This window comes from Xylocopa sonorina, chromosome 9 (genome assembly GCF_050948175.1).
Source record: "Xylocopa sonorina isolate GNS202 chromosome 9, iyXylSono1_principal, whole genome shotgun sequence".
NCBI classification, from domain to species: domain Eukaryota; kingdom Metazoa; phylum Arthropoda; class Insecta; order Hymenoptera; family Apidae; genus Xylocopa; species Xylocopa sonorina.
In genome coordinates this window covers 4,059,967-4,086,863 of record NC_135201.1, presented here as the reverse complement: position 1 = coordinate 4,086,863, position 26,897 = coordinate 4,059,967, and the positions used below count along the sequence as shown (strand labels likewise).

At 38.0% G+C, this 26,897-nt stretch overlaps 5 protein-coding genes and 1 long non-coding RNA gene across 11 annotated transcripts; 4 read left to right on the top strand and 2 right to left on the bottom strand.

Moving 5' to 3' along the window:
• Positions 1-148: 148 nt before the first annotated feature.
• On the top strand, positions 149-4,677 carry LOC143426890 (uncharacterized). The gene is made up of 14 exons (XM_076900609.1): positions 149-367; positions 738-959; positions 1,031-1,283; positions 1,364-1,502; positions 1,575-1,744; positions 1,836-2,198; positions 2,281-2,437; positions 2,516-2,579; positions 2,655-2,901; positions 2,980-3,075; positions 3,150-3,190; positions 3,272-3,344; positions 3,420-3,737; positions 3,808-4,677. Exons 2-14 carry the CDS (start codon positions 744-746, stop codon positions 4,368-4,370), a joined length of 2,700 nt encoding a protein of 899 aa, XP_076756724.1. The 5' UTR covers positions 149-367; positions 738-743; the 3' UTR covers positions 4,371-4,677.
• A 774-nt stretch (positions 4,678-5,451) lies between these two features.
• Nfrkb (nuclear factor related to kappaB binding protein) lies at positions 5,452-11,779 on the top strand. 3 transcript variants are annotated; one of them, XM_076901087.1, is made up of 11 exons: positions 5,452-5,576; positions 5,954-6,202; positions 6,274-6,506; positions 6,600-6,865; positions 7,000-7,352; positions 7,443-8,877; positions 8,969-9,289; positions 9,369-9,561; positions 9,643-10,423; positions 10,506-10,817; positions 10,895-11,779. In XM_076901087.1, exons 1-11 carry the CDS (start codon positions 5,571-5,573, stop codon positions 11,327-11,329), a joined length of 4,584 nt encoding a protein of 1,527 aa, XP_076757202.1. In that variant the 5' UTR covers positions 5,452-5,570; the 3' UTR covers positions 11,330-11,779. The 3 variants fall into 3 exon arrangements, with proteins under 3 accessions (XP_076757202.1, XP_076757203.1, XP_076757201.1); XM_076901088.1 differs by having other exon boundaries at positions 5,452-5,580; positions 5,958-6,175; XM_076901086.1 differs by having other exon boundaries at positions 5,452-5,580; positions 5,958-6,202.
• On the bottom strand, positions 11,634-21,560 carry Ip3k2 (Inositol 1,4,5-triphosphate kinase 2). Of its 2 annotated transcripts, none has more exons than XM_076901090.1 (5): positions 21,058-21,560; positions 13,429-13,509; positions 12,890-13,264; positions 12,528-12,740; positions 11,634-12,423 (listed from the first exon to the last, which is right to left on the bottom strand). In XM_076901090.1, the coding sequence occupies exons 1-5, from the start codon at positions 21,421-21,423 to the stop codon at positions 12,091-12,093; spliced, it is 1,368 nt and encodes a 455-aa protein (XP_076757205.1). In that variant the 5' UTR covers positions 21,424-21,560; the 3' UTR covers positions 11,634-12,090. The 2 variants fall into 2 exon arrangements, with proteins under 2 accessions (XP_076757205.1, XP_076757204.1); XM_076901089.1 differs by lacking the exon at positions 21,058-21,560 and adding an exon at positions 13,694-14,490.
• On the top strand, positions 14,255-17,101 carry LOC143427161 (uncharacterized). Of its 3 annotated transcripts, XR_013102273.1 has the most exons (5): positions 14,255-14,391; positions 14,533-15,141; positions 15,478-16,281; positions 16,447-16,532; positions 16,982-17,101. XR_013102273.1 is itself a non-coding variant. In XM_076901093.1 (3 exons), exons 2-3 carry the CDS (start codon positions 15,039-15,041, stop codon positions 15,810-15,812), a joined length of 438 nt encoding a protein of 145 aa, XP_076757208.1. In that variant the 5' UTR covers positions 14,255-14,391; positions 14,533-15,038; the 3' UTR covers positions 15,813-16,363. The 3 variants fall into 3 exon arrangements, 1 of the variants encoding a protein (XP_076757208.1); XR_013102274.1 differs by lacking the exon at positions 14,255-14,391 and having other exon boundaries at positions 14,501-15,141; XM_076901093.1 differs by lacking the exons at positions 16,447-16,532; positions 16,982-17,101 and having other exon boundaries at positions 15,478-16,363.
• On the top strand, positions 19,308-25,792 carry LOC143427164 (uncharacterized). Its single transcript, XR_013102275.1, has 3 exons — positions 19,308-19,588; positions 19,654-19,871; positions 25,610-25,792. It is a non-coding gene; the product is annotated as an uncharacterized LOC143427164 (long non-coding RNA).
• Positions 24,489-26,633, bottom strand: LOC143427163 (uncharacterized). Its single transcript, XM_076901094.1, has 3 exons — positions 25,839-26,633; positions 25,602-25,708; positions 24,489-25,342 (listed from the first exon to the last, which is right to left on the bottom strand). Exons 1-3 carry the CDS (start codon positions 26,022-26,024, stop codon positions 25,264-25,266), a joined length of 372 nt encoding a protein of 123 aa, XP_076757209.1. The 5' UTR covers positions 26,025-26,633; the 3' UTR covers positions 24,489-25,263.
• Between the last annotated feature and the right edge of the window lie 264 nt (positions 26,634-26,897).

Sequence of the window (26,897 nt, the reverse complement as noted above, 5' to 3'; positions counted from 1 at the left end):
TTTAAAAATAAAAGTATCGCTTATTAAACTTTTCCTTGTGCGCATTCAAATAGACGCGCGGAAATGTAAACAAAGGAACATGTTTGTTATGATTCGGGTCCTTTCCTGACTAAATCTAATCGCAAAGGTGTCGAATGATGGAACACGATTGGCCAATAAATTCTTTCCAAGTTCAACAGTCTCGAGGAAGCCAATTCTAATAGTACGCAATAAGGAAAGACCTGTTGCTTAGTCTTTTATTAACTATGCTACGAATCTGACTGTAAGTTAATTATTGTATTATTCGTTTTAAAAGACTTTCTCTCGTGACTAACAAAATCTAATCTCGTCAAACTCTTCGACCCACCATTCATTTGTCTTCGAACAGGTACATACAATTTTGTTTACAATTAACATTTTTTTGTACATTTTTTTCTCTGTTTCGGAACCAGCGACTTTTTTACTATTAAGAATAAATACGAATATTATTATTAATTGTAATTATTTATAATTATGATTACGATTACGATTATGTGAAACTTCTAGCAAATTCGTAATATTCGAATGAATAGGATTATTATTTCATGATACTTTATTAAGCGAAACCAATTTTGATATTTATGACAAACAGTAATTGTTATCGTCTGTATGAGAATCTTAGGGAATCTATAATATCCAAATTGATACAAATATTACATGGTGATACATCTACTAAATGTATATGTAGGATTCAAATTTTTCGTTATTTCGTTTAACAGTAAAGAATGGAAATATCACCAAGGAAGCCATCAAAACGTGCGCAAGAACCTATTGACGAGTGGCTACATGCCGAAGGATATTTCAGAAAACATGCACCTAGGGATCCAACTTGTTTGTTCAGAGCAGTTAGCGAGCAAGTTTATCTGACACAACATTATCATATAAGAGTTAGAAGGGAGTGCGTAGAATTTATGAGACGGATGAAACATTTATTTGTAGAGGTCAGTGTAATAATCTGATTCATTGTCAATTGATTTTGTCACAGAGATCTCAGTTAGATATTCTTTCACAGAGTATAACAATACCATTTGATGATTACCTCGAGCAGATGGCATGCTTTACAGAATGGGGTGGTTTGAATGAAATTCAAGCTATGTCATTGCTTTACAAGAGGGAATTTGTTATATTTAATGATCAAAATCAAGCCAGTCGTATTGTTACTAACAACGGTTTTAAAGATGTGATATATTTGTGCCATACACCCCAAAAGCAATATGAAAGTATTTACACAAGAGACTTTGTTGCAACAGCTGCCTATTGTCAATGTAGGAATCCTCTTGTATTTATAATCATTTGTTTTAAATTATATAAACATAAATAATGTGTGAATGAAAATTACTTGCAGCTATCGTTTATCTAGTGTTATATAAAAATGTCTTTCAAATGGCTAATATAGAAACTACTGTTCATAAAATGTTACATGATAGAACAACTACATTTAGACACGACAAATTTTTTCATAAAGGCAATATGGAGATTCGAGAGTAAGTGAAATAATAATTGTATCGTCAGTGCTTAATTCAAATGCGATATATGTTCAATCAATTTGTGTTCAGTCAATTAGCTGCTGAGATATTAAGCAAAGTTGAGAATGGGAACGATGAGACTGATGGTACACAGACTGTGATAAGAAGCATACCACCTTTCCCTTACAGAATTGCAAAAGCTCTAGATCCTAATATCTATCGCAATACTGACTTTGATATATGGCATGAAATTAGAAGAGGTACCAGAAAACTCTTCATATTAAACACTACATAGCAATTTTATTAAATAATATTTTATTAAAGAAATTGGTGAATTGTTATATATTTTAGAAGTAAAAAATGCAGGATGGAATAAACACAATAGTCATGAACTCCAAATTGGTGGCAAATGTTTGGTATATCTGGACTTCAATGAGGGAGATTGTGACAAAGCCAATAATAATAATGTCTATGTGTCTTCACTTGAAAAAGATTCTAATGACGATACGCAAGCAATGCAAAAGGGAGACATTGTATTTTATTATGGACATATTCAAGAAATGAACAAAAACCAGGGACCTGTGTTAGTTTTCATTGAAGAATTAGGAGAAAAACGGGTTGTACCATATTCGGCTCTTAAACCATTACCCCCAAAGAAAAATAAACAGGCTAACTGGTTACCAGTTTGTAAAAAAAATATGCTTTTAGATTCAAGTTTGTATTTGGAAATATACTTAGTACTTTCGATAAGCCTTTATATTTTTTGTTTTGAAATATTAATTATTTGTTTTATTAGCTCAAAAATGGAAAAAAACAACTAACGCAACATCGCGCAAAATTAAAGATTCTACTAGCAACAATATTTCATCCAATAATATTGATAAAAATCAAAACAATGATAATATTGTTGGTGATATTCATAAAAACAATTTTCAGTGGAAGGAAGGGCCTATGTAAGCAGTTTATTATAACAATTTCTTTAATACATCTTCATCTTGCAGTAAATAATTTGGAATAAAATTTTGTCACAGGAAAATGGATGGTCAAGTATATGAAAATTATGCTATAGAAAAGTGCTCTAATTATTCGATTAATGTGAGCTATAAAAATTATATAATTATGAATATTGTACACATACGAATCGTTGTAACAAAATATTTTCACTTATAGAATTCTATTGAGATGTTACCTGCAGGAGTGATTTTTGATAAAACTCAGCCTTCTGCAATGGACATTGAAAGACAAGAAAATAATAGAGAATGTAAAGACAAAACTTCATTTGCGCATACAAATTCGGAAAATAATTTGACAACATATTCAAAATCTGACAATGCAATAAGTAATGATAATAAGGTTGAGTCTGACTCATACTCTGGACAAGGAGTACCAAATGAAGTTTATTATTCACCATATACTGGTAAGTAATCAAATAGTTAAATTCTATTATTGATAAATTATTTATATATTAACTTTTTATATATTTTTCAAAATTCAGAAGATTCTAATGCACAAATGAACCATGTACTACGTTCTATTAATTGTTCTGTGCAAAAAAGTATCGATATGAATGGTAGTGACTTACCATTATCAGGTAAAAGTACAAATTGCTTGTGCACATGATATTTGTTGCAAAATTGATAAATAAACTTTTTTTCTCACTTGTAGATCCGTTCACTTTGAGATTCTTTTATAATTTAGGTTTAGAGGTAGGTAATTTAGGCTTGAATAACTACTTTTATAAATATTTCGTAATGTTTTTATAAATATCTAATATACATTGTTTGTAGTATTTTCGTGGTGGCGCTAATTGGAATTATTTAACGAATGCACAACCGCCCAATTTTGGACAATGGTATCAAGGTTTGTATCATCATTTATCTTAATTGATATTTCGTATTTTTCTTAACACTTCTGTATATGTTTATTTAAAAAAAGGGGCACCTCTGAACGAGCAAGAAATCACGAATATTACGGGAATGGTGCAAGATTGCAATTTGAAGCAGCAGAAGAAACCATACAACAATGATAGAAAAGAAATTGGCGTGCAATCGATATGTCAAGAGAACGGAGATGAACTTGTAAACGATGTAAAAGATACGCGTACTCAAATAACTCAAATCCCGAAAGGAGAAAATGTAAAAGATGTGTCATATCCATATCGCGAAAAAATTAAGGAGCAAGAACCTATGAATAAAAATTCTCATCATTTAAGTAGGAATGGATCCGGCTCAAGATTCAAGAAAAATTCAGGCAGTAAGTGATAGAACTTCTGAATAATTTTCTTTGTCAATATTATTGCAATACTTATCATTTTTTTGCACAGATCTACAGCGATCTGTATCCAATTTTTCTAATCAATACGCAACCAATGGTTCAAATTACAAGGGTTCTAAATTTGAGAAAAGTGTGAAAAGGAGTGGTGTAAGTATGCAACATTCACAGTCAATACCTCATCAGGTACATACTCCCGTGGGTGCCATAAATACGTATCAAACGTCTTACATGCAGCAAGGCATGTACTCTGGTTTACCATATTACGCCAATGAAACAGAAGGGTTCACGAATTCTTATTACCCTCCAAGTCCAGGATTTATCCCGATACAATGCATAACACCTTCCGACATGGCCGATAACAATAATATGCAACCGTTCCCACCTCATTTATATCCTGGTCTAGATTATACGCAAACTTATTCTGGACTATGTCCACCATACATGTGCCCGTCGTCACTCATGTTTAATGTACCATCGCAAAATATACCAGAACACTGGTATGCAGTTGCTGGACAACCGCATTACATGCCATATACGCCTGTATTGCCTATAGCTCCAGAAACAACTTGTAACGGGACAACACACAGTATCAATCAAAACGGTTCATCTTAAAAAAAAACATTTGCAATTGCTATATACATGTTATATATATAGGTAGGTTATTGCTTAACGGTGTTCTTACGTATGGAACAATTTATCGGACTCTAACGAGTTCTATACATATGTAAGAAAAATGTTCCTATTACTTCTGTCTATCTGAAGTGCCATTAACATTCGTAGCTATGTAAAGATCAATTAATATAGAGTAAGGAAGAATATTGCACAAACGTAACTAAAAGATATCCTACATAAAATAATACAAGTTAAAATACAAGTTTAATATTCGATCTAAATTTTGTAATACTCCATACAATTAAGTAGTAACAGTACAAACTGCCTTCTTTATATATTAGTAGTTACAATGCCTGTATAATTTAACATTCAGTCTATTTTTCATTCGTACAGCGTTGTACGATATACAGTACAAATATCAAATACTTTTCTGAAATTTTATACAGGTGACTTCTGTTTATTAATGTACTTATAGATAGTCATGCTTTATATTTCGTTTGTTAAAATCTCATCGTTTTTTTTTTTTGCAAATAAAAAGCTGTGCAATAAAATAGATGGACTGTACGCATTCATATTTACGAATATTTTCGTGAATTCGAATTTATTTGTTGCTTATCGAATTCAAATCAAATTCTTTCTTGTCGCGGCGCTGCCAACTGGCAGAGATAGCTAGTAAATATTACTAGAATCATTTCGCATAGCACAGCCTCAAATTTATATTTAACATAAAAATAATACAACAAATAAGCGTAATTGAACTAATGTAGGCGACTTAGAATTTTCTATTCACTCGCCGCTATTAATATCACTGTACGTTTATGTTAATCGTATCCGGATCAGCCTTAAAATCTCCGCCATTGGACGGGCACAGTTCCTAAACCGGTGAAGAAGGTGCGCGCTTGAGATCTTTCAATATACAAACACCGTGGTTCTGTTTCACTGTATTCCACGCCATGACTAAAATTTGTCGGAAGAGTAGGAGTGCAGTAGCTGTGACAGGTCAAACGGTGAATAGCGAAATTACTTAATATTCGCCCGATAAAAGAAGGATTACACGCATCGAGCAACATCGTCGGATTTATCCTTCGTTCGTCGTTTCTGTTTCGCGAATTATTGTTTCGTGGCAGGAGGATTTGCTATTTTCGTAGGAGCAGCGGAGCTCACGGGACAAGAGGAGAGCAAGCGCAGAAACCGAAAAGAATGGAGGTTGGTCGCGATTAATTATTTCGAAATTAATGTCCGTATGATCGATAACACTGTGTCCGGTGGATACACGATACGCATACACTGTGCCAATGTTGCTTGGCGAAAAGAAAACATCCACTGTAGTTCCTGGTATATTTGTTATTTTGATTGTTCTAATTGGACAATTGATCAATTGGACAGTTAATTGTTAGATATCTACATATTATCTTGGTACTTTATTTGGCATCGCATAGTGTACGTCTTCTTGTTTTTATGTTAATAATAAACATATTTACGTCGTATTGTTTAATTTTTATATATTCATGATATAATATGATAAGTTGTGTATTGTTGTTCTGTTATCTGTTATACATCTGTTATACATATTACGTTTATAGGTAGACGAATGCTCAGCTGGCGGTGATAGCGGAGCTGAAGAAGATGAGGATGACGGATCTTCTCACGGATCTAGAAGTAACAGTAGTAGCAGCAGCATCAGTGGAAGTAGCACTTCCACTGATAGCGGTGATGATAGTGGTGAAGAACATGCTACAAGTGGCAGTGAAAGTCATAGCTCTGGGGAGGAAGACGAAGAGGAGAATGAGAACACAGAATACTCCGTAAAAGCAGAGAGTCCAGATACATTGGTGCTGGCTGGGATTTCATACTTTGGGAACAATTATCGTCGCATTTTTGTTAACAAAAGGTTCATTTTTAGAAATGGGAGACATGTGTCGCCGCAAATATCAAAGTGAAATTACCGCAAGATCTTTGTGAACATGCAGCGATTTTTAAAGAATTTCTGGATTATCCTTATATTTGGAACGAATGCCTTACCGAAAGTCAAAGAGAAACTTTATGTAATCTTTTACCAGTTTTTCCAAAAGATTGCGACGTAGAAGCAGAAATAGAAAAAACTTTGCGGATGTTATTTGAACATGAAAATCAAAGGTTAATCATAATTAATAAAATTCTTGTTCTAAGAAATCTTTCACGAGGAAAATCTTGCTTAAATTGCATAATTTCTATATCAATTTATTTTAGATTTGGTTTGGCACCACTCGATGTATTTCATACTCACTTATCTGCCGGTCATTATCGTCCGGATATCCGAAGAATGTGTAGCTTAGTTCGCAAAGCACAGCAAAGAAGATTGTTATTCGAAGAACGAAAACGATCGTACGAGCTGGCCAGTCAATTACTAAAATCCAGAGAGAGCCTGCTGTCAAACGCGTACAAGCAAGGCTTCTGTCAGCCGGCGCTGCGAACAATGTCAAAGGTCCAGTGGAGAAAACCGAAACCTGCTATGGGTAAGTAAGGCTGTTGCTGTGATTGATTGTAAAAAATTTTCTGGCTGTTTATACTTCCCCCACGCTCCAGCCGTTTGGCAGAGAAGTATGTAGTAACTTCCGAGGGACAATACTAACAAGCAATGAACCGACAGTTGAAGAGAAAACGCAACTGCGCTATTTGGAGGAACTGAATGCACTGAGGACAGAGCTAGGAGTGAGTGCAAAGTTAGCGGCTGACACGACGTCCGAGAACGAGGAGAACTATCCATACCATCAAATGTCCGGAACTAAGCAGAAGAAGAAGAGGCGTTCTGTAATGGGAATTCAGGGATTGTCCATCAGGGGAATGCAAATAAATCACGAGGATGAAACTATTCGACCTGTCTTCTCCACGCTGCAACGTGCCGAGTATCCCACAAACAGATCGTTTTTCATCCGTGAACATACAGAAGAGATGTATCGTGAAATGTTGCTGGAACATAAAAAGAGGAGAGCGCGGCGTGATGTAGGCACAAATTAATTGTCGATTAAATTGATGAACATCAGGATAATTAAGTTGGTAATCGTTATTGAAATGTTTATCGTTTTCTTACAGATTCATCCGGAATTAAATACGCAAGGTATCGCGCTTGCTGATCTAACTCAAAGAGCACAAATTGGACAGAAGCACAAATTATCGATTGGTCCTGCTATGCGTATTACACCGGCGAAGAAACGGATAAAATTAGAGCAGTCGCCGCTTTGTCCTCCAGCACCAAGATTAATGAATTCGAATTCGATAAAACACGAGAGCGATAATAGTGATTATTCTCATACCACGGACGAAAACAAACATTCCAGTACGTTGGATATGGATCATAGGATGCTGACACCAATTAAGTCAGAGCCTATCGATGCGTACGAGATGCATCAAATGTCCAAGAAAAAATTAAGTCCTGTTACACCGAAAGGTAATAAATCTTCTGTGATGACTACACCGGAAATTAAGAAAGAAGTGGAAGACATGGATTACGAGGACATAAAAACGGAATTCAGTACGGGAATGAATGAGGATGCACCTCTTGAAACAGAGGAAGATGAAGAGAATGATAAAAAGGAGCTCGACTTGGATAGCATCGACATGATGCAACTTCCCATACAACTCGACGATGGAATTGATATATTAGACGACGTAAAATGCGAGGATGAGGGAGTTATATCGATGCCAGACAAAGAGCTTACAACTGCTTCAGCAAATGAGGGTGCAATCGACATTAACAGTGGAGCTGAATTAATGCAAGAGACACATGCTTGCTTCTTCTCGCTGCTAAGAGATGCGTTCACATCAAAAGGCGAGTATAGGATGAGTGGAGGGGAAATGAGGGATGCTGTCACACAATGGCAAGGGAATCCAATTTCACCGTTAAATGATTGGTATTCTATGGCCGCCTCTTGGCCAGCGTTGGTTCCACTGGCGCTGGGATTTCTCGCCGGTGAACTTACGTACTCTCAAGATATGGGCGACCGACAGGAACGTGATCTGGAGCTTGTTCCTTACTTAGAAAACAAGGGAAACGGGGTTTACGCATGGATCGGTGCTGGGCGAGATTCAGATTCCCGCCTGTCGGACTTATGCGCGAAATTTTTGATGTGTAAGGAATCGCTAGGCCCACCGAGTACTACGACTACCACTAGTGCTGTAGTCGCTATAAAGCAACAGACTCAGGTGATTCAGAGTGGCAGTAACGTTAACACTAACAGTAATTCTGGAAATGTAAATACGAGTGCAAGCGGCAGAGATAGTAGTAGTCCAGCTATAGAATCGATTAGTGTTGACGGTGGATCCATCAATACCGTTACCGAGTGGGAACCACCTCGTGCTCTATGGCCCACGGAATGGAAAGTTCGACCGTCGACTACAGAAGAAAGGGAAGAATTTAGGAGGCAAGAGCGTATGCGTTATGCTGCTCCTCACAAAGCGTTTACCTACAGAATGCATGGTTATGCATCCGTCGTAGGGCCGGTGAAAGGCATTTATCAACATAATGTTGGTACGTTTCATAAAACGTTTCATTTGAAAAATCTGTGTGGCATACAATAAAAGGGTGTCATTATTTATATTTTGTCTCATTCATACTGCAGCTTCCGGATTGACTAAGGCTCGTGGACACTCATTGTTGGTAGCAGATCGACCAAATTTTGTTACAATTTTAGCCTTGGTTAGAGATGCTACTGCGAGGCTTCCGAATGGCGAAGGGACTCGTGCTGATATTTGCCAGCTGCTCAAAGATTCACAATATATTAGGGATCAGACAGAGAGTGACGATAAGGAAGGATACTTACATTCAGTGGTATCTGGTGCTTTGGATAGGTTGCACTATGAGACAGATCCCTGCGTTCGGTATTACCCACGGCGTAAGGAGTGGCTTTATCTTCATCGAGCACGTTCGGAGTCTGAATTTGGTTTGTATTTACTGAAACGCGTTGCTTTTAGATTTCATTATTTTACAGGATACATTGTGCAATTTTTTTTTTATTACAGAAATGTATCATCAGCAACTACAGGGTGTCGCAAAGAACAAGAAGAACGTTGGCAGCATGTCACGAAACAAAACGCTACCGCCAGTTATAAAACCTACCAACATTAGCAAAGAACAATCTCCGAGTAATGTTAAAGAAACTACACCGAAGAAAGAAAGAAAGACAACGTCCACCGCTCAACCTATTATTTCGAGGTAATTTTTCAATTGTTTCTTGTGAAATAAAAATTTGTAACAACCACATAATTCTAATTGCTGTGTTTTTTCTTTTTCTAGAAAAGAGCAAAAGAAAACTGAAGAGAAAATTAACGATCATTCCGTTAGCACGGAACAGTCCGCGGTCGTCACAAGTACAACGACAACTATCAGCACTCCGTCGACTTCAGTGATATCTGTGACAGGGACAACTGTTCCTGTTACATCTTTCCCAACTTCTACCTCTATTAGTACTGTAACTGCGGAAAAGGACGTAATAACTAACAGCGAAGTAAAACCGACAATTACCACAGTAGCGCCAGCAAAAAAAACGGCGAACATCGCTGGGAAACCGGTTGCCGTTGTGAAAACCAGTGCCCAGAGTTTGCTACAATCGAATCAACATTTTCCGCATCATCAGATCCAAGTATCAACGTCCGCTGGCTTGCAGACCATTCGATTATCCGGCCATTCTGTATTACACTCTGCTCAGTCGGTAGTAGCTAGCAGCGCTAATCCGACGAATGTGACCACCAATTTAACTACTATATTGCCTCCCGCCAAAGTACAAAGTCAACAACAGCAACTGCAACAACCACAACAACAACAGCAGCAAACAATAGTAACTAATCAACCTGGCAAAAGTATTCTACAGACTGCAAACATAAAGCAACAACAATCTCAACAACAGCAACATGTGTTACCTGGAAAAACCTTGTTAGCTTCTCAGATAAAGTTGGTCAGTTCGGGACAGATTAAATCACTTCTCACAGGTCATGGGCTTCAAGGTCAGACTATATTTATTAAACAATCATCGCCATCCAGTAATCAGTCTCAACAGATACAACAGCAACAATTGAAGGTATGGAATTTTTAAGCGGTCTTTTTTAATTCGTCATTTGTTTATACGCGCGTCACAATCGATCGTCATTTTATTTTATTAGCAACAGCAGCAGCAACAAATCCAACAACGTGTCGTGGCTAATCAGCAACAATCGATACAGACGTCGGGTATGCAGCGTATAATCGCACAGATAGGAGGGAAACCAATCGCAGTGCAGATTCAGCAGTCGCCGCATCAGCAACAGCAGCAGCAGCAGAAGATACTAGCCAAGGTTTTAACCAGTTCTGGCGGTGGCCAACTGATCTCTGTAGAAAGTCTTCTTGCTCAGAAGGGGTTAAAATTAGCTACCACAACCAGCCACCCTAACCAACTCAATAGACAAGGGAAACAAGTCATACAAACTCAGTATCAGGTACAATATTGATCCAGGTTTATATATTTTAGTTACGTGCTTCAGTCGAAAAATAACTTTTTTAACGTAACTCATAGGTGGTGTCACAAGCGCAGACCTCGTCCGGCCAGTCTAAGATCATAGCCAGCACGCAACAACAGCAGCAACAGCAAGCCCAAACCGTTCGAATGGTAACAGCACAATTAGCTGGGAAACCAATAGTTCTAGCAAGTGGCAATAAAAACGTGGGAGTTGGAGTGAGCAGTGGTGGTAGTGTAGTGCTTGGCAAGCAGCAAACGTCGCAGCAACAAACACAGCAACAACCTATTATTTTGCCAAGTCAGTTGCTCAATATAAAAACGTTGCACGGGTTAAAAGTGATACCGACTCCGGCCGGACTGAAGACTACAGGTGCAGCTGTATATGCCCGTGTAATTGCACCGACCACGATAACTTCCTCTCAATCGACAGGGAACCAGCAACAGACTATTCAGACGCAACCGTCGAGAAATAACACTTACAGTACACCTTGACAAAATTGATACCACTTTCTTCTTTTCATTTATCCTATCGTTCATAATTTACTTTAATTTCTTATAATTTCGGAATTCCGCGAGGAATATACGATTTATATGTGTATAAAAACTTGAACTACTAAAAAGAAAAAAAAACATAATAAAATTTAGTAAGCTCGTACCGTAGGATTATATTGCGTCGTGTACTATATTATTTAGGTTTTGATGGGAAAACAAAAAAGTCGTCGAGTTTATCCGACGGGATGACCAGGATATCAGGACGTAACGCTACATTATGGCACCTAGAATGAGAACACACGTGGCCGTGAAGTCGTTTTATATTAAGTGTCGAATTATTTACAAATGCATGGTACGATTTTAAATACAAAAAAGCGCCGTTTCTTCGTTCTCTTGTATCAAGAAGATTCTTGCAGCGTCGCATGTAACGTATAAATAAAACTTATTACGGTAATGATAGATTATTTAAATTAGTTTTTACAGATTCTCTTTGCGCACTGTTTCTACGTTTGTAGGAAAGTTTACTATTATAAATACCTAGGCAGCGAGTTGCCACCGCGTCTTTGGTCCGTTTTTCTCGCGAGAAAAATTGTTCAAAATAAGATATCGTAGAAAAATTCGTCGATCTATATACAACATTTGACGATGAAATACGTAGGAATAAAAAAAATGAGAATGGATGTACACACGTCGAAGGTGCGTTTACGCTTACAAATTTATGTGTAATCTGTTTCCCAAAAGGGAGGCGTCTCCTACTGTAATTATGTTCCCTCAGAGTTCCATATGTCTTGGAATATGTCTATCAAATTGTTAATGCCTATCAAGTATCCATCTTCGTGGTTGCCTACTTGCCATTCGGCGTCATGACGGATTCCTTGCAGGTGTTGAGGCAGAGGTAATGTTTTCGCGAAGTCGATCATCCAGATACCAGCGTTTTTGGTGTCGTGTACGAACAGCAAACTGGAACCGACTACCTCGTGCGAGGCGAAAAATGGAGATGCCTTCAACGTAGTTCTGATCGCCTTCAAACGTTGGATGTACTTGGGCACAGCGTGCGTATAGCCTTCTACAAAACGTCGTAGCGCCTCTGTCACCTGAAGAAATATTTAAGGTAACGTTATGATATTATAGTATTATGAAGATGCTAGCTACCGCCATTATAATCAGTTAACTTATTGGCGCATCATCGAAAACGAACCTGTTCTCGAGTTCTCGTCGTCTTGAAGTCCTTGGAAGAGCCCCCGTGAGCAAGCTTGATACCTTCGACGCGGAAACCCAGCGTAGCCGTGCTGGAAATTGTTTCACGCCAGACCATGTACCTTGGTTTAGTGACTCCCTGCACGCGACGTTCCTCGGCGCTCGGTGCAGTCGGGTCCACTTGTACCATTTTCTCGTACATGTCTTTTCGTAGCTGCCATCGAATATACAAAAGGAAATCAGTTTATCGAGCAGTAGAATGTTTAAAATGAAGGTAACTTTAGAAGACTTCTACTTTTCTAAAATGAACTCTTGCGTTGAGATTTTCATCGGTCTGTCCAACGTCATCGTTAAATATTATACCTTAGGTCTTTCCTTGGCTTTAGCGAGCTCCGATTCCAAATACGTCCTGACTCCAACTTTGCAGTCCATCACGCAGGGATGCTCGAAATCTCCGAGAAGATCTTGCAGCTGCAAGTAAGAGGAAACCACGGTCCTCTTGCTCACAGAGTCATCAGTACTGTCCTTTTGAAGCGTCTGCATTGTACCAGTCTCATCAACGTTCCCCTCCTCTGTCTCTTTCACATCTAAAACACCTTTGAACTCGGGCACGTATGGCCTTAAGACGTCGTTCATCAGCAACCGAAAGCAAGCTTCCTCCTGAGGGCAGAGTTTCTTTAGTATCGTCCCTGGAGTGGGTCCAGCTCTGAAGTTTCCCTGATGACCCGCCAATTGCACCTGTAACGAACAGTGAGAGATATTCTTCTGTAGGAAAGTAGTGGTTGCTAGTCAACCACTTGTTTAAAATCTGTCATCTGATTTTCTAGAACATTCAGTCGTATGTTGAGATATTTCAATTGCGGCTACGAACAAATTCGGAGGAAAAGGCATAAATTGCTTACCCATGGGTATCGTTGTTTTTTGTACGTCTGAAAGAAAGGTGTCCAATGCACAATATTTCTAAGCTTCCTCCATCCGGATGACTGAAACAAAATTAAACATACATTCGATTACAACAGATGCCAGCGCTATAGCTGTTACAAAATTAGAAACTACTGAAGATTCTTAAGATAAATGAAGGGAAGTAGTAATCATAAAGGGAGTTTATTGCTCTAAAAAAGGAAGTCTCGATTTATCTTGAAGAATCACTCTCATTTCTGTCGTTACCTTCGGGATTTTTCTTTCGTTCGATCTTTCCGTGTAATCAGAATCCCATTCGGAGCTCAAATCGTCACCACTGCCTTCTCCCCATTCCAGATTAGTCTGAGGGACTTCTAGCAGCCTTAGATATTGCTGATACCCCGGACAATTAACTAAGCAAGTTTCTCTATCGCTTTGACCTTTGATGCAGTTATTACACTTGGAACTTCTTTCAGAATCTTCGATTCTATTGTTTCTCAAGAAGCTATCATTATCTACATTTTCAACGTTACCCTTCCTCCTCTCATTCCCTGTTAGCTTCAAGCCATTTTGTTTCTTATCCACACACTCAAGGAAGCTATTCTGCAATAGTCTCTCCGTTACCACACCATCCTCGTTTCTGTAATTTCCATCAATTTCCTTTGCGTTCTTAGGCTTAATCTCTAAGCGAGTCAGTTTATCCTTTTCAGAATCCTGACTATCGTGGTCATTCTTGGACATTTCTTCACCGTGAATCTGCTCCTGTGGTTGGGGAGCCACAAATGCTGGCGATGGACTTCTGGACGAAGATGATGAACGACAATCGACGATGCTCACGGAAAATCGTCTCGAGTGTCTCCTGCTTCTTGACCTGACCATCTTCCTCTGACATACAGATCTTCTGTCGCATTCATCCGGGTCCACGCTATCCTCCATCGTTGACTTCGAACAGACCACTATCTTTGGTATCGTTATTATATCATAAGTCTTCTGCATTTTGTACAAATTTCTCACTCTATTAATTATTAATTATGATAAAGGATTAGCTTAATAAAATATACAGCCTGCTGTATCTTGCACTGAGATATGTATTATTTATTCCTCAGGTGAAAGAACTGTACTGTTCTGGACGATTGCACGACGGGGCAGCGTTATGAGCGTAAACACGCGTCCCAGTTCTTCGAGTACCGAATTGAATGCTAATGAGTTGTGCGTCAATGGAAATTCGCACAGGAAGCTTTCACGTCTTCGTTCAGGTCGTGGTAATTATTCCTTCTGAAAGTACCTTTGAAATGTTTCTTCAGAACATTCAATGCGTTTCAATGATCGTTTTCGCTGTTTTATCCGACTTCCAATGCCCTTCTGAAGCTTCAAAGCAATTAATATACCCGTCGGTTTTCCTCTCAAATCGTTCCTTTAATTCAGAATTCTTTTCTGAAGAGAAACGCTAGGATTCTTTGCGATCACCAAAGTAAAGTATTTACATTATCTCTATGCAAACTTATGATGAAGCAATTTGTTTATAATTCTTTGTAATCTCCTCACAGTCTAAAGATTTCACTCGGTTAATAAATATCAACGATGACCAACAAGTATTCCTGATATAGTAATTATGGGGAACACTTTCTCTTTTGTAGCCAGCGTCTACACCGCCTTTGTCACGCCGAGACGACGAACGCTGCCACGATCATCGTTCCCTGATCAAGTAATACACGGTAATTATCTTAATGACGAGCTGCGACCGAATCGAGACATCTGGATCGACTGGTCGACCCGTCCACCCACGTCGTGGCCTCTTCCTCGAGCCGCTGGAAAGAGAACCTTGTGTGCTACTTCTTGATTATTCGACGATCGCCGCACGCTTCTCGATCATCGCGCAAAATTCCTCGACTCTATAATATAGTAGATATTTACTATTTCCTATTAGGCTCTTGAACCTCAAGGAGATCACAATTGAAATTCTCTTAAAATATTCTCTTGCTTCCTTGATCTCTTTTTTCTTTAATTAGATTTAATTCAATCCATTAACTCGTCCCATTTTGTTTTTCCAGATACAACACGTTCTTCTGATAATTTAAGTTTCATCGAACCAAAGAAAGCGTCTATTCTCGTGAAGCCAGAATTTTTCAACAGAATGGCAACTATTTGCACTGTCAATCGTTGCCGCTTACGTTTCACGATCAGCCGATTACGTAATATCGTTGAAAAAGCGTACGTGACGTTTTCCAACCGCGATACATCTACGTTGAACGTTCCTCTTCGAATTCCTTGCGTCGCTCACGTGCTTCTGCCTCCACAGAAGGAAATAATTGTAGGATCGTGGTCTTTATTAAAGCCAAGGTCTCCTTTCTACCGAAATCCAACGATTTTCTTGCAAATCAATTAAAGGTAAAACTTGTTCGTCGAAACGAACGAAAATTTCTGGCAGTAACTCTGTCTAATCAGCTTTGTTTGTAATTCTCCCAAAATCTAAAGGAATTACATAATTACAAATAACTTTTCTTTGTCTCAATCTAGAATTCTAAGAGACCGAGAATCCGTTAGGGATTCAAAGAAATTTTCCCTGGACGTTTCGTTACGAAGTAATTGAAAATCCAAACACGATTGATAAGGATGAGTTCACTGGCATGATGCAGATTTGTTGAAGCGTCAGGGCAGAATCGTAGAGTTCGACAGAGCACGTGCTTCGTCAGCTGCTCTTACGTAACCGTAGTAATATCGACGGCGTTCCTCTGGACCGGATTACCCAGCACAAAATACATTTGCTAGCGAATCTTATCGCACGTCCGCTTGCGAATTTACGAGACTTCCGGCTACGTTCTGCACACTGATAATAGTCATTATTATTCCCTTGGGTATTTAATTTATTTATGGCTCATTTGTCAGGCTAATTAGTAAGGAATTAAATAGCTATTTAAACGAGGCTTTCCAGGTACATTGTAAATTGTTGATCAGCTTGGCAGATAATAGTAAGGCTCCTTTAATGTACAATCACGTTACATAATTCCTCTCTTTTTTAGATTTTCCCATTTTCAATATCACCGTCGTCAATTAAATCACCTCCTCGTCGAGCACAAACTGAATCAGAAATGAGGAAATATCGACGGTACGTTTATTATTATCAGTGATGTTTTCACCATCGGTTGTTTTGGTGTTTCTGTTTTATCATTGTGGATATGTTCGTTCCCTGATATACACTGCGAGTACTAAACATCTCTGGCATGTTATGTGCACTACGAACTCTTCAAGTATAACTTACTTTAAAACTTGCGATACAAATGAACAATTATAATTGTGTGCTTGGTCCACAGGACAAATCTCGTTAATAAACAACGAGATATTAAATTCTACGTAAATAATAATTTCTCATTTTTTCTACAAAGTTCTTTTAAAAATGGCAGAAGTCATAGTGGAATTTCTGCATTTCTTGAAATGAACGTTAAAGGTCTCTTCGAGCAAATATTTCTCGAGATTATCGTCGATTAGGAATACTTGGCCACTTTCAACTTGAATTCATTCGATCGAACGACGTTCATTAAACTACTCTTCTGCTAGGTACGTGCACACTTGATCACTGCCTGGAGAATCGTCACAATTCACACACAGAGGAACGATCGACGCGTGGAATCGTGTTTCTCGACCTCGATCAACGTCATCGTCGTCGTCCCAACATGGAAATGAAAGCTACTGTTATCAGACCGGGAAGAATACTTAATAAAATCGTGACTATTGGGTATTATCGACGAGTTAAACAACGTTGTTCCGTTTCGAGACGCGACTGAACGAACTTGCCGATCGAAATGCGTCATCGACTAATTAACTGGCGCTCGCGAGCGTCATTAGCGTCATTATCAAGAGTATTGGACGAAACGCAGGGGCGATTCGGAGGTCGACGGGCTTCGACGTCTACACATAACCGGAAGTCCTGGTTCTCCCTCCGTTCTTCAGAACGATTCACCGGTTCTCTCGTTTGTGTGCAAATCTTTCGCACACTTTTTAAATTCATTACGTACAAGCGGATAATAGATTGCTACATCCACGCGTATATATTTTTCAGAGTGTTTCCTGTGAAAACCGAGTTTCCACAATACGTAAAACGTGCATATAATGAGATTCATAAGAGAGCATACAGCTTGAAGATATTAGGAAATTTATTCAAAAATTCTCATGCTAATGTTGAATACTGTACATTGAAAGTTAATTGAAAAGATACGAGGTACGCCTGGAATGTCATAAGTATCATACGTTATTATATTACCACCTTAATCTTACTCGCAAAGTCCAACATAAATATTAAATTAACTAACGAGTAATTCATGTTTTAATTATTTGAAATTCTATTACTTCTTCAGATTCTCCGAATATTGTTTAATAATTCCTGCGACAACCAACGAATAGAAATAAATTGTGCGTGGGAAAGCTGTTTAAAGATTGAATTATCTGAAGGCTTTTTTAGAAGAATTATTGTGAGAGCTAAAAATATGATTTCAGAATAATATCAGAGTTACATATATATCAGGTGATTATTTTAAAAAAAGACTTCATTGGAGTTCCAGTAAAAATGCCAATACGGTCAAGTAATTTTCTCGCTCTCTTTTCCTCTGCTTTTTTTTTTGTTTCAGTTCTTGGGATCGTCAATGTTTCTCCGCGAAGAACGTCTCTTATATGCATGACGCAATGAACGAGCGCAAATGATTTTAAACTGGACGCTTAATTATTCAATTTCACGCGTTCGACGATAAACGGTGACGAATTCGAATGGTCTGCGTGTCTCGTTGCGGTTGCGCAACACCGAACAGAAATTGGGTTCCCGTGCACTTGCACGCACGCGGCATGATTATGGAAATTTTACGATATTCATACATTCGTACACGCTTTACGATCAGGATTAAACTCTCGCCTACATTTCCCTTGGTTAAAGAAACTAAGGGCAATTACCGGCACGTTTATCGCAGCTTTTAGCACTAAATTTTGTTTAGATCAATAAAGTTACTTGAATTCACGCCATTTAAAACAGGCAATTTGTCACATCGTTTCAGACAATTTAAAAGCACTTTACTAATGGGAACCTGTTATGTGTTTAACTTGAAATGTCATTCTAAAGCCTCGTTCGCAGATTGCTCAAGTTACTTCAATTCGCATTGCTAGAATTCCAGTGACTTGAAGTCGCCTGATTTCTGTGAACCCGTTACATTAATTAACATGAAATGTCTTTCTGATACTTCAAGCAACGATTCGTTCAACTTTTTTCTTACGACAGCAAAGTACAGTAATACAGACAGTAATATAGAACGATACATAAAATAATATATCCTTCAGTATCATTTCAGTTATCGATTACTTGAAGTAACGTTGCTTTACTTGAAACGACATCAGGGTGAGTAATTTGACCTGAGTGAACGCAGAGTTGAAGTCAAGATACTCGAACCTTAAGTAACATGATTTTTAATTAGGAAGCAGCAAAAAAAGGCCGAACGAAGGAAAGTTTTAAAGATTAGGATCAGCATCGTGGAGTGATCTGTATGGATATTGGACCGGTTGAAGAAGAAATAAAAAAAAGCGAAAAGACGAAGGCGAGAAAACCCTTGACCCAGAATGCCGTGCGACGAAAAAATACTCGATAACAGGGCCCAAGGCTTGCACGTCGCGAAAACCGCTCGGGTTTATAAAAATGGACAATTAAATGGCAATGCAGTGACGTCTGGTTAATAAATTTCGTCAACAGAAACGAAATGCAATTTCAGATAAGTTAACTGCTTGCCTCAACCGGTTCTCTCCAAAAGCAGAGCTGCAAAATTTAAGAAACACGAATTTCGACTTCACAAATTACAAGGAACGTACGCGCTGCGTATCATACCTGCGTGCAGTGTTTAAAAAGAAAGGCAGTGGTGCGTCATAGGCATTGATTTGCATCATAAACTCAATTAATCTCCTGAAAACTTTGCATTCAGAAGTTCTGCTTGCACCTGCGATTCGCAGTACATCAGGATTATTTTCATGATTTCCATGCGAAACTTAATTCAATCACTGAACTATATCTCTGCGATTCGAGTACATATTGAATTAAGTATAATGTGCCATAAATTTCCATCGTGATTTTCATTCAAAACTAAGTATTTTCATTCAGTTCTCCGCACGTTGTAACCAAACGTTTAATTACACGTAGGCATGCAGTTCCCCATGACTTTTCCACAGTCAACTGATCTAACATTCACTTCCACTTTCAGGTGGAGAATTTTCTAGCTTAATTGGCGCGAGAGAATTCGAGACCACGTCGGCATGCCTCTTTTGAAGAGAAGTAGAACGAGATCTATTAGGTAACGTGAGATGAGAAAAAGGAATGGCCATTAATTGAGGCTGCACCGCCTCGTCGAAACCGCAGTCGAAGTGGACTTACAAGAACTTGGCGCATCAAGTACGTACATGTATACACTGCTGCTCAAAAGTATGAAAGTACATTTACATGATAAACCTTTTAAACACGTTATAATATTATCCACGAATTTGTCTGCATGTGTTGTACCTTTGTGTTGTTGATTTCTTATTAATGAAACTGTTGAATCAATAATTTATTAAACGTTAGCTCTAATTCTAAATGATTGAATAAGTATGAAGTGCAAAAAGATCGAGCTGAAGTAATACAATTTTCATAAAATTAAAGGAAAGACTATTAGATTTACTACAACTTGTATTAAACGTTACTTAATAACAGCAATTTATATTGTACAATTAGAATTCATTATATTTGACAAGTTAAACGTGTACTGCAAATGTTCTCATACTTTTGAGCAGCAATGTACATACTTGAAAAGAGAAAAAAACTCCGTCGACAGAGGTCCAGAAGAGACATGAAATAATTTAGGCCTGACTATCATCCATCAACCGTAATTAGTCAACCCAATTATCTAATCCATCATCCGGCTGTCGACGAACCTGTGCTTAATCATTCGCCGAATTGTCTCTAGGCATATTGGAATGAGGTGAAAACGATATCGATCTGGTTTCGAAACTACTTCAAAACAAGGATCCTCGAGGCTGTTCATATTTGTTTAAGGGACAATACCATTTGCAAAATGACAAACTAAATTTCATCAATACAGTATGTGATGCTGATATTAATTATTCCCTACATCATTTTATTCCATTGTTCGATCACTGTAAAGTGCCAGTGCATAATTAATTATTAAAAGTTCTGTAATTATTAACAGCTTCTGTACCGATTCTTCTAATTAAAACTGCAGCGTTCTCAGAGCGAATGACTGAATTCCAATATGTTTGCACAACGATGCATTGGCGGTAATTAAAGGAGTTGAGTGGTGGCAAAGCGAGAGGAAAGAATTAGTCAAGAAAAAGTAGACTATTATTGCGCAAATAGAAATTGCGTTGCTGGAAAAAATAAACAATTTACTTTCACAATTGTGTGACCTAACACAGCGACACGTATTACATTCTCTACAAATTTTAATTCATTACTAATTTTAATTTTGTAGAAGTTGTATAATTTTTCAAGAATTCTATTCCGTTACAAGAAATACAAAAAATAATATAAACCATCTTATTTTTACAGGATCATTGATGCTATTCTGATGGATCTTCGAAGACCATCCATAAAAGACAGAAATGAGGATTACCTTTTTCCTACCAACCACGGACGGACCCCGCTGATAGTCATCAACAATTCCCAGCAAACAATCGTCGCATTTGCAGTAAACATTTCCACTAGAAGCTGAGTCACTAGATAGAACAGAGTTGTATGTACTAGCACTGGTTTGACTGTCCATAGAATCCGTTCTTCTCAAAAGAAAATTATTCTTCTCTCCGACACGAACATTCGATTGACGATCGTCCTCGCGGAGGCTTTGCTTCTCGATTTTTGCCAGAAGAATCTGTTCCATCAGATTCAACGTCGGCGGCGTCGGTAAAGCCAGCGACGCCGATGTGATTGTAGAGGTGTCGCTCTTTAAATTCTCACCGTCGTCCTTTTTTTCTCGATCCATGTTGCTCGAACGTAGGTTCACTCCACTCTGACCGGTCCGCTGGTTTACGTGCCTTAAGATCTCTTTGCAATTCAGATTCCTCTTGTTTTCGTGCTGTGCACGCGCGATGCATAGACTTCTAACAGGTTGCAGCGAAATTATTGCAGATTTACCCCTGTGTGTAAATGTTAAGTCTAGATACGTACTTGGACCTCCACGTTTCCTTCGACTTCGAATTCCTCAAACTCTCAGAGTTACCACCGTGAATTCTAAATCCTTTCGATTCCGCGAATTCCTTGGATTTTATATATTTTTTTTAACTACAGACACCGATTTGAAATTTCTCCGCTTCCTGGTAGTCAAATGTAAGCTGGAGCGTGCAACACTTACACCAGCTACTTGCACCAACTAATTGAACAATAATCACACCGCACAGTTATTCATTCTATTTAAAACAACAGTCGCAGACGCTATCAAATCCCCGTTGATCAACCACTGAGGTACGATTTATGTTTCCGGTGAAAAATGGCTCCGTTCGCATTCCCTTTCACCGTTCTTTCATTCACGACCAGCTGCCAACTTTTGTCATCAATCTGTACGATCTTTTTTCTCCCTAATGACGCGTTGCATAGCCGGCCTTGACGCGATCAAGGCTTCGATTAACGGTGTGGGAGAGCCACCGCGAGGATCAGTTTCTGCCAGCCTATTCTTTATCACGTTCGACATTCGAAAAGTAGATTATACACTCGATGAAACGTAGAATAGCGGCTATAAATACGAGCCGTGTATGTGCGTAACATGACTCAATTAAAAACAATTGTAAGAAAAGGAAGGATACACGCATATGTACAAAGAGCGCAAATTTAAGTAACGCATTTTGAAGTTCGCCTTTTCTGCGATTAGTTTTGTTGTTACGTTCCCTGCAACGTACATTATTTTTATACACACTAAACTTCATTCTCAGACCGTCATCAAATTCAAAAATCATATTCTTTTTCATTGACAAATCTGTACACGAGAGGCAGATTAATCCAAGTCCATTTTTATTACTTTTCAGCAGAGCAAAAAAACAGTAATTTTATTTTTTCTTATAAGAATCATAGAGATTGTAAAGTAAAGAAATATAGAGATTGTAAAATTGATGTATTTATGTTCTCATTGTTCGTACTGAAAAATTAAAAGCTTTTCTTTTCACTTTTTTATTGTTATAAAAGGCTCGAATCCGCTTGTCTATAAAAATATAAAGGACCAAACAAGCGCAACCTGCGAAATAGTTCTATTATACATCATCTTATAAAATAAAGAAGCAGTAAAATGATGTGTATATACATGAAAACTTCACAACACTCATAATTTATATAACTCAATTGAAAAACGAATGGACTTGAATCAGCCTGGCTTTCAGGTGCAGAAATTAGAGATAAAGTGCAATAAAAAAACCATTGCTATCAAGCTCCACGATCTTGTTTGCAACACTTTTTAAACTGTATGCCGATAACGTAGTACAGTTCAATGTTTAGATTCGTACATTTACTTTCTCACCGGCTGAATAGGTGTACATGTGTTACCGTGATAAAATAATTGCGATAAGAATATTAATTGAAATTGTCAAACAATTTGCTCTTTCTGTTCATACAAATCTCGAAATATAAAAGTTAAGAGAAGAGGCACTTATGCCCTCATTGTTCAAATAAAATTATATTCAATCATAAAGAACAAGCATTGAACAATGCATATTATCTATCTCTTAATAAGCTAGAGATATGTAATTTACATTTATATACATATATAAAAAATGTGTATACCGTTTTTCCGTACACATGGTTTGAAAATGATGTTTGTTGAAGAACGATGTGGCAAGGAACGTGTTAATTGAGGGAAAATTAGTTGAAGAAAAACAGGAAGAGTGCAAGGACATGGAAGATCAGGAGTAGCGTGTTCTAGGCAGGCACGTTTGCACAGTTTTCCTCTACCGACCCGAATTGACCGCTTCCTGTTACCAGATGGTCACTCTATCGCATATGCATATACTCTACAACACGCGCATAGTATGTATATCTCGTTGGAATGCGAGCGTGCTAATTCAGCCGAGTCCTGCTATTCCTTTTCCTTTCCTAATATTTAGCTATTTCTGTTGGATCACGATCTTCTCTATTTTAATTATGTACTCATTTCAATGGTTTTAAAGACAGTTGCTCTCAAGATACGTAGGTACAGATGTACCAATTTCTCTTCTCTCAAAGAAACAGGGTACAGATAGATTTGAAATCAGCGATCAAACGGCTCGTCTAAATCTAAATGAGAACAAAAGGTGTTCGTTTACATCCTCTCGTCTTCTTGCATAATAAACCAGTATTCGATTCTCTGATTGACGTAATGTATTTGCGTAGCCTCTCCATATCGCTAATATATCTCTTTACCTCTAGAACCGAAAGAATTCAACTTTTCAACCTGCACCTTCGAGGATGTTCTTGTAAGAAACAGAAAGTCACATTGAAGGGTACTAATACAATACACAATAAACATAGCACAGATGATTGATCAGGCTTCCAGATCATACTGAAGAAATCACAAGAAATGTTAAGGTGAACTAGTGTCTTCTGTTTAAAATCAAGTTCAAATTCTACAGGATTATTAGAAGCAATTCAAAATAGTTTATGTAGTGTAAAATAACACAGAAATTGTCAAATGAAAACTTTAAGCATCCCTGGTCCGCTTGATCACAAATTTACAATTTTATAATTTTTTCTTTCCACATCTAGAAGTGAATCTCACGAGATCTTAAATTGGTTTTTACTAATTCTAGTTCTGAACCTATATTTTTATTTTAATCTATTCCTCTGTACAGAATATTACACACGATATAGGCAACCTAAACATCTCTGTTTGTGATAGTACGTGATTACTTTTTTACGTAATTGAGTGGTTTCAAGAGGCGCATAATGGGTCTGATTCGCCTCTTGAAACTATTCAAATTACGTAAGAAATACTTCTCGCATTATCATAGATAGGGGAAGTATTTAGGTGGCCTACTTTACACGAAACACTTTTTATATTAAAAGAGTTTCCATCTCGTTCACAAAACGTATATCTATTTAGTACATAAGTACCACGTTTGATAAATAAGATTGAGAATACAAGAGAAACAAGACACTTTATCTGGATAAACTCAATGCGAAAACCTAGCTATTGACGATTCTCAGATCCAGTCGATTGAAATGTAATCTATCCGGATAACCATCCCAACAATTTGTAATTTTCCGCGAAGATGGGTAAGGAACTGCATAGAACGATTGCACGATAAATATTCCTGTCGAGTCGACGAACGGATACCTATCGAAGAGGAAATTCTAATCGAATCCATGGGTTACCATTAAAGGAACCCGATGGTCGTTCAACATACAGTAACGGCGCTCCCTTTCAACACCTTATTTAGATCTCTGCGGATCTTTTTATCGCCCAAACGAAAAATCTCTTCTTTGATATCTTTCTTACGATAAACGTTAAGAAAAAAAAAAGAGAAAGAAGACAAGACGCATGGACGGATCGAAACACGCGAGCACTAATACGAATATACTTTCCCCCCGTGGAAAGGTCAGGCTACGACCAAAGGTAGGGCGTAGTACCGCCTTTTTCGGGTCAGTCCGTGAGCGTTTCGAAATCAAGAGAGGCCGCCGCAGAATTTTCAAGCGTTCGCGATATTATTTTCAGTCACGGCTGCCGATGTTTTATTCATAACGCGTTTGACACAGTCTCTGTGGCTTGCTTCGTTTTATCCGATGAATCTCCCGTGACCGTTTTCTGTATCTTCGATACGCCTCTTGATAATCCACAGTCGTCTGATAATGTACTAGACGATGATTATTCATGGAATTTGACAATCGATTTTATCGATAACAAACAATTCTTGGAGCTCAGGTGAATTTCAAAAGACAAGTGCCTACGAAGTTAAAACGTTTACTTGATAATTTAAGCGATTCGAGATATTGATAAATTGAAGAAATGGAATGAGATAAACTAACAGTACAAGTACAAAATACTAGCGATGATTGAGATTCTATAATTCTTACAGAGATTTATTTTTATATGGACAAAATAAATATCCGTCTTATCTCTTCTTAAATCTTTCCACGTGACTAGACGATTCTTGTTTGATTTGTGATCTGTTATATGTACCGCTGAATTCTTTTACTTCTTACTTTTCTAGCTCGGCCCGTGGCCATAGAAAGTGTGACGGATCAGACCAGAGGCGCATTAGAATTAGATGTAAACAGTTAACAACCACAACACAGAGCATTTTAAACACCTACGCAAACAGAAGTATTCCAAAGTATATCTTTCGCATTCTATATTACAATTGAAACTACTATTATTTGATCGTTGTATTCTGATTAACGTAAAGAACGAAAATTTGTAAAAAAACTTGCGACAAATACCTTGCAACAACCGCGATTCTTATGCCACTGAACTTTCTCCTCGATAGTAGGTCTTCTTCCATCGTCTAGATTAGTTTTTAGCGAATTCACCCAGTATTTTTCACGGTTCAGGTGTCCCCAAGATCGACGACGTCGCCTAGCACGCAAGGACAGGACGCGGATACAATTCGTACAAAAGATGTTCATTGGAAACGCAGTGGAACGAGCTGTGTCGCATAACTGCTTGTGCAGCTTATAAACAACAAACTGACTGATCGCTTGCGACCGATTACAAGATTGCAGAACCGTTGCAGTACGTTTTATCGCGTGGCGATATTTTCCATCCAATTTTCAATTCAGAGAACGCCTGTAGAGGACTTTATTGTTATCTGATCCGCGTAACAAGTCGTAACAGTTCTGCGGCGCGGACAAATAAACTACTGAGCCTTGTCTATGAAAGGTCTGTCACAGATTATATCCTTATCTTTGATGTTTTGCTCTCTTGAAAGCTACCTGATTTCCAGACGATGTCTACGCTCTCTATGATAGATAACACCCCGAAAAATGGTCTGAGCGTGTCACTTTTCCGCTGTAATCGCTTAGAAACGTGCTACTTCTAAAAAGAAAATTTCTGTTATACAAACAACAAACAATTCCATCCACCCTGACACACAGAAGAAAAAGAAAGAGACTGAAGATCGTAGCTGAAGGATTTATGTTTGTAACAAGAATTTTAATTAAAGAGAAGAACCTCTAGAATCCACACAACAGCTCTCAGCGATGAAGAACAACACAGACAGAAACTGATCCATTTTTTCTGTCGAGAAACAATTGTTCATGTGCGTCGTTAGAAATATCTGAAATACCTCCTACTTGGCTTCACCAGGTTCACATACGCACACCAATGGTTTATCTAATCCACAATTCATTACGCACATCCTCTCCTTCGCATAGCCAGCCAAACAGCAAATTGTTTTTCCATTTTCATTCAAATACTTTCTCCTGCAATTAGAAATGTTTTAGAATTTGGAACAAACGAGGCCGCGGCAGTATTCCCGCTCGCTCATCAGCGAGCCGTTG